This window comes from Cladophialophora immunda (assembly GCF_000835495.1).
Source record: "Cladophialophora immunda strain CBS 83496 unplaced genomic scaffold supercont1.2, whole genome shotgun sequence".
Taxonomy (NCBI): domain Eukaryota; kingdom Fungi; phylum Ascomycota; class Eurotiomycetes; order Chaetothyriales; family Herpotrichiellaceae; genus Cladophialophora; species Cladophialophora immunda.
Window position 1 is genome coordinate 5479178 of NW_015622542.1, and position 7497 is coordinate 5486674.

General features: G+C 51.4%; 1 protein-coding gene across 1 annotated transcript; it reads left to right on the forward strand.

Moving 5' to 3' along the window:
* Positions 1 to 2961: 2961 nt before the first annotated feature.
* On the forward strand, positions 2962 to 5508 carry PV07_04122 (uncharacterized protein; the record flags this gene model as incomplete). Its single annotated transcript, XM_016390906.1, has 1 exon — positions 2962 to 5508. The coding sequence occupies one exon, from the start codon at positions 2962 to 2964 to the stop codon at positions 5506 to 5508; it is 2547 nt and encodes an 848-aa protein (XP_016252808.1).
* Between the last annotated feature and the right edge of the window lie 1989 nt (positions 5509 to 7497).

The following is a 7497-nucleotide window of genomic DNA, read 5'->3' on the forward strand; positions in this document are numbered from 1 at the left end:
TTGTTACAGAGCCTGCAACAGCATACATCCTTTTTTGATTTACAGCAGCCGGTTTCCACATCATCAACTTATAGATGGGAGGTTGGAAAGATCCATAGGGGGAGGAGAGGGGGAGGACGAATACGGGTGAAAGGCTAGTGTTGGATTGCTCACTTGTTGCAATTGGGCATTTATCAAGCTGTCTATGTTCTTCTGCCTGTGTCCTTCGGCCCACCTGTCTATATACATCGTCTTGACCAGGCAACAGCGTTGTTACCTAGTAGGCACCAATGAATCTTAATCTAGCTAGACCTACATAGCTGCAAAGACTGAGCACCATGACCACATCGATGTTTTCCTTTTTATGATGAATGGTACATATGGTTCTCAGTTAATCAATGCGGTGATTCAATTGTCGTAATTCTGACATTTGAGCAGTAGGTATTCTACAGCCCTGCTCATTTACCCTTGCATTACACGCTCGGTTCCCAAAGTTTGGAAAAGCAAATCATACACAGCTTCAGGCTGGGCGCTAATTTTCGAAAGGCTGGTCGAACAGATTAGGGCTATCTATTGATTGGCACGAGAAAATCAAACGTAATCTTCATATAGGATTCTGGGAAGGCGCAATTTGATTGAAGACCGAGCGTGGGATTTGCCGTCCGCGTCTCTGGCTGTCCTTCGGAGGTCACCAAACCGCCCAGAAGATCCTGAATTAACATAGACATGACCTGTATTCTTTCAAACAACCCTCTTCTAAACATGCAGACCCCCATAGTTCTCCATTCCCTCTGGTATTCAGTGGCGAATCTGCACCTGGCCTTGGCACCCGTTTGGGACCGTGCCTTGCCGCTTTACTCAGGTATCAGGTGACCTGGCTCAACTTCGGCTCAGCCTCAGCACGAGCTGCTCAGCCTGCTCAGGTCGGTGCTCACTCTGCTCATCCTTCTCAGCCGTGCTCAGTCCCGTTTCTGGGCCCGGCTGTTATTGGATGCTCATGCCATCTTCGTGGGTGTCTCTCGTCAAGGACGTGGAAATTTTACACGACTATCCACGAGAGTATAGTTTTAGGACCCAAGCTTCGAAACTAGGACACCTTGCAAAGATAGTGGATGCAATCTCGCACCCTGTGCCCTTCGCGCGCAAGATAGATCGCGCTTCCGATGTTGGCTTCGCCTAGGTGACTCTCTCTCCTAAGAACGACCCGCACGTTGTACACGTCGCGTCTTTCCTACTTTTCAGTCTTCCCTTCATCTCGGTCGAGCCTTCTCCCGTCTACCCATCACCATACTCCTCCTTTTCATTTCCTTTTCACTTAAGCCCACAGATTCTTCCCCTTCTTCTTCGGTCTCTATTTTCTACGATCCCGTCTTAACGGTCCATTCTAGTTCTCCACAATGAGGAGAAAGTAAAGCCCTAACGAAACTATTCGTAAAGCCATGGAGAAGGGTACTGGATGAGATACCGGTATCATTAATAGTAAACCGAGTTTCTGGAAGCTTTAAGAAGGGAACTGTCACTGCACAAGCCCGCGTAGCCTTGCTGACGCAGCCTTACGCCATGACCCAATCGGGTTGTCACGGTTCAACCCCGCACGACCGCGGTCTTGACCCATGACTACCAGAACTGGTCATACCTAACCCGATATGACCAGATATGGCCAGACGCGACCGGATACGACCAGCAAGGACCGCAGCATACCAGTCGTGCCCGGAATAGGCAATATGTCTCAGCAAGGGCCCAAGGTCTGTTCCAAAGGCCCGGGCGAGCACTCCCGAGGTATGGAATTCATCTCGGAAGGAGCATTCCATGCACGGGCTGTCACAGCAACGTCTCGGAAGAAGGAATGGGCACGGAGGATCCTCGAGGGTATATGAACTCCCTCGAGGGACCAAGGCTTAGAAGGCTCTTTGTCTTTCGTCTTGTATTCAATAGCACCCATAGCCTTGAATAGTCAACCTTACCTTGTCAGACCCCTCTGACGCTCTCTCCGCCAGGGCACGACTACACAATTGTGTGACCGTCGTCTCCTCCATCACACTATTGTGTAGCTGTCCTCACCTCCGACACCACCCTCGACGCCGCCCCTGACATCATATCGGGTTAGATATGACCAGCTCTGGTCGTCGTGGGTCAAGACCGCGGCCGCGCGGGGTTGAACCGTGACACATATAGCTCGCCTTAAGACTAGAACCCTTCTTGAGGCTCCTCGTCTTTCGTCTTGTACTCAATAGTCCCATAGCTTTGGATAGACCTGATACAGTGTCAAAACTCTCTTGGAACCACTGATTGCCTACCTGCCCAGCCCTGTTACCTGCCCGTCCAGACCGTTCCCTGACAGGAACGAAGAAGAACTATAAAAGACAGTTAAATCTCTGATATGCGTAACTATATAAATAAGATCTGCACTAGAACAATAGGCCTCTTAAGTGTGATGGCACAGCACAGGGAAACAGAGACAGCTCTAAAATGTATTGTCCTAGATACGAAGGGACTAAGCTGGGGAAAGGAAAGAGAGAGTGTGCAGTGCACGGAGCGAGGGTCTTGCGGTTTGTTGCGCAGTTGCCTTGACGGCTGCACTGCACCACCGTGCCTGTGATTAGTCGCGCACTTCACGAAACCAGCAGGACATTGTCCAGCCGGTTTGAGAGCCTCTGATTAGTTGCAACTTCACACACCAAGGGCTAGCCGAACACGGTTAGTCCGCATCGAGGTGTGTGCGTGTACAGCTGCAACCCGCCTCGCACGTGCACTGCCTGTTGCCGCGTTCCGTGACAACCCCCTGGATTGGCTTAGCGGATCCAGGAGGGCTTGGCGGGCCGTGACACCTTCAAACCTCCGGCTAACACTCTTCATGAACAGGCCCAAATTTCACACCTTGATATCTATTACCAAGCGACCCAAGCCTTCGATGCGAACCTAGAGAATTGCTACATATACTTCAAGCACGTCAAAGGGGCCGAAAACTCTCATATCTAAACCATGCGTCTTCTTAACACTACTACGCATAAGCTCGAGGAATTCGGAGGTAGCAAGATCCCGCTATACGCGATCCTTTCACATACATGGGGACAAAATGAAATTACATTTCAGGATATCAAAGGCGCTAACGTAATGAAACGGCTGGGCTATAAGAAAAGGGGTTATGAAAAGGTGAGGAGGACTTGCACTATGGCTGCGGCCGATGGGTTCGATTATGTTTGGATCGACACTTGCTGCATTGACAAAACAAGTAGCGCTGAGCTCTCTGAAGCAATCAACTCTATGTACCGTTGGTACCAGGAATCAGTCGTGTGCTACGCCTATCTTGCCGATGTATCATCATCGAACACCCTCAATCACCGCTCTGGCAAAGAATCTGAATTCTCAAGAAGTAAATGGTTTACTAGAGGATGGACCCTTCAGGAGCTTATCGCTCCTCCAGTGGTGATATTCCTTAACCAGGAATGGAAAGAAATTGGAACCAAGTCAAGCCTACAAGAGTCGATATTGGCGATCACCGGTATACCTGCCAATATTCTCCTTAGGGGGGACCTCGAATGTGCTAGTGTCGCCCAAAAAATGTCATGGGCTTCGAAGAGGGAGACAACGAGAGTTGAGGACCTTGCGTATTGCTTAATGGGCATATTTGGCATTAATATGCCTCTACTCTACGGGGAGGGAAAGAGAGCATTTATAAGGCTTCAAGAAGAAATTATGAAGGTTTCGGATGACCATAGCCTCTTTGCGTGGGAATCATCCTGGGATTCTGGCGGTCTTCTTGCAACTTCCCCAGCGGCGTTCTCCAAGTCCAGCGAAATCATCCCAGCCAACCCTTTAAGCGGTGCCATAGCCGTGAACAACAAAGGAATTCATTTAATACTCCGGATTACGGATACAACGGATGATCAAGGAAATATACTTGCCATCCTTCCATGTACAAAGAAGGGGAAACAAATCGGAATCTCCATGAGAGCGATGTCGGAGACAGGGGAATATTTTATGAGGACAGAGAATAGTGAACTCCAACTATTCGATCCGGATGATTACAGTCAACTAGGACATCGCGAGAGAAGTATATGCCTTAGGCAGGAGCATCCGACACGTAAGAATCTGTCGCCACTACCGGAGGCGGCTGCGCACGGGAACGAAACAGTCGTGAAGCTGCTACTGAGGAAGAGTATTGAGTTAGAGTCAAAGGATAGATATGGTCAGACGCCGCTATCGAGAGCTGCAGAGAATGGGCACGAGATGGTGGTGAAGCTACTACTTGAGAAGGGCGCTGATCTGGAGTCCAAGGACCAAATTGGTCGAACGCCGCTGTCATGGGCGGTGGAGAATAGGCACGAGGCGGTGGTGAAGCTGCTGCGTGAGAAGGGCGCTGATCTGAATTCTATGGAGAGACTTAGTGATCGGACGACATTATCATGGGCCGCTGAGAATGGGCACGAGGCGATGGTTAAACAACTACTCGAGAAGGGTGCCGACCTAGAGTCTAAAGACACTAAGTATAGCCGGACACCGCTGTCGTGGGCTGCAGGGAACGGGCACGAGGCGGTGGCAAAGCTACTACTCGAGAAGGGTGCCGACCTAGAGTCTAAAGATATTAAGTATGGCCGGACACCGCTGTCGTGGGCTGTAGGGAACGGACACGAGGTAGTGGTGAAGCTACTGCTCGAGGTGGGCGCCGATCCAGAGTCTAAAGACACTGAGTTTGGCCGGACACCGCTATCGTGGGCGGCAGAGGACGGGCACGAGGCAGTGGTGAAGCTGCTACTTGAGAATGGTGCTGACCCGGAGTCTAAAGATACTAGGCTTGGCCAGATACCGCTATTATGGGCTGCAGGGAACGGGCACGAGGTAGTGGTGGAGCTGCTACTCGAGAAGGGTGCCGATCTGGAGTCTAAAGATACTAGGCTTGGCCGGACATCGCTATCGCAGGCTGCAGGGAACGGGCACGAGGTGGTGGTGAAGCTGCTGCTCGAGAAGGGTGCCGACCTAGAGTCTAAAGACACTAAGCTCGGCCAGACACCGCTATCGCGGGCGGCAGAGAACGGGCACGAGGTAGTGGTAAAGCTGCTACTCGAGAAGGGCGCCGACCCGGAGTCTAAAGACATATGGCTTGGCCAGACACCGCTATTACACGCGGCAGGGAACGGGCACGGGGTAGTAGTGAAGCTACTACTTGAGGCGGGCGTCGATCTGGAGTCTAAAGACATTAGGCTTGGTAAGACACCGCTATCGCGGGCGGCAGAGAACGGGCAAGAGGCAGTGGTAAAGCTGCTACTCGAGAAGGGCGCCGACCTGGAGTCTAAAGACACTAAGTATAGCCGGACACCGCTGTCGTGGGCTGCAGAGAACGGGCACGAGACGGTGGTGAAGTTACTACTCGAGGCGGGCGCCGACGTTGGCCAGACACAGCTGTCGCGGGCGGCAAGGAACAGGCAGGAGTCTAAAGGCACAGGGCTTAGGCGGACATCGCGGCCACGGGCGGCAAGGCACGGCCATAAGACGGTGATAATGAAGCTGCTACAGTCAGGTCGTATTTAGTAGGAATACCTCTAGGAGATAGGCAGAACGTGACGATAGATGAATGGACGGTTCCTGTGATGGTACAGTACAGGGAAACAGAGAGAGCTCTGAATGTATGTATTGTCCTAGATACGAAGAGACTAAGCTGAGGAAAGAAAGAGAAAGGACGCAGTGCACGGCGCGAAGACGTGTGAGATATCACTATGCCCGAGTCCGCCAAGAGATATTGCTAAGGCCTATACGGTAACGTACAGGCGCAACCAGTCCTACACGTGCCGTATCCTGCGGTCTATCACCGCGTTCCGTGACAATGACGGCCGCTCAGCCTCCACAAAAACCCTTCTTCTGTCCAACTCGTTCCCCCTTGCAATGGTGGATAGTGCGGAGCGGTTACATATACGTAAGGTTGGTGGAGGGATTCCGCACCGGAAAGAGAGAGACAAGGCTCGCGGTGACCGGTTCAAACGTGAAACTTGGATAGAGTCGGTTGAATGCATGAAAGGAGATGGGAGATGGGACGCTGTTCAACATGATTTCGTGAGGGATAGAAAAGGCTCTCTCTCTGGGAGAGTGAGAAGATCCATCAAGATCGTCCCTGCGCGTCCTTGAGGCGCTAAGGTTGGGGCAATACGGTCAAAGGCACCCATCCTTCCAAAGAGTGGACGATTCTCTTGTTGGTTCTGAATGGGACTATTTCTGGTCCTACTGAAGGCCGTATGAGTGGGAAGTCAGGGAAACCCACCTCCAAAAGCGGCGGCGGCAATCGTCAAATCCGGGGAAATTTTCCCTGCAACTTGTGTTGAACTGTAGAAACGCGCTGTGTTTCCACCGGTGATGGGAACCCCTCTGGATTTCGACCCTTGCGCGGATGAGATAGATGTGCCTCGAGCATATAGCGTTCGGAGTCGTAACGTCCTGCTGAGCATGGGAGACGGATCAAGCAAGAAGGAGGCTATTGTCTACAGTCTATGTTGCGTGTTTCTCAATACAATACTCCACAGGTATTTGGGAATGCTGGAGTCTGCCAGTGAAAACCAATAGAATTTACCTCACGTGAGGGACCATGCCAGCGACGAATCAGGAGTAAACAAGTTGACATACGAGTCGGGAGGATTTCGGCTTAGTAGCCATTTCAAAGCCAGGAGGCCCATCCCCGGAAATTCGTGCAATGGATAATTACGTCGTAACCATCAAGACCAGCAGGTGCCCAGGCCGCACATTGATTGAAGGCTGCCCATCCCCGGCAGCCAGAAAAGTGACTCCTGCGCCAACTGGCAACAATAACCGAGAGGAAGCCCGGAACTTGGGCGCTCCGAATATGTGAAACACCAAAAACTGGTAACTCCAGGGGCCAAGTTGTGGGAACCTATGCAGTTCTCACGCTACTCAGGGCACGCCTCAGGGATCGCCAAGCCGCGCTCAGGATTGCACAGCCACAGCTCAGAATGGCTTAGTCATGACTCCAGTTAAATGGCGGGATGCTCAGGTCTAGAAACGGAAATGGACTTTGGAGAGGTCAAGATTCACCGCTGAGTATAGTGGCATATCTCCGCACGAAACCAGATGCCTCAGTGAGGCTGGAGGAGTTGTGCTCCACGAGGCTCAGCAGGAGGCTCAGTAACATCTGTTCTCGACAACTAGAAAGAATTGGAGATCGCAAATACAATTGGCAGGACTAAAAGGTTGATTAGAGATATGATGTATCCTAGCAGACCATTCAGATCTATATCCTACTTAAGGCGTTAACTGGCGTCAATCACGCGAATACGTCAAAGGGCCTTACAGGTGGAATGATGCCGCCGCTTTTTTGAACCCATTGAAAGGCCCGATCCAGCATTTTGTCTTCGTATCTCGTAACAGCCGCGCGAATTTGCTCCGTGGAGATTGAATGTTGAGAGTGGTAGAGTGAATTCAACTTTAGAAGCTCGGGCAGCATGTCCACGCAGTCGTACATAGCTTGGTTGCCTCCCATCCCTCTGACGACGGTCAACACGCCTTGCTCGACCG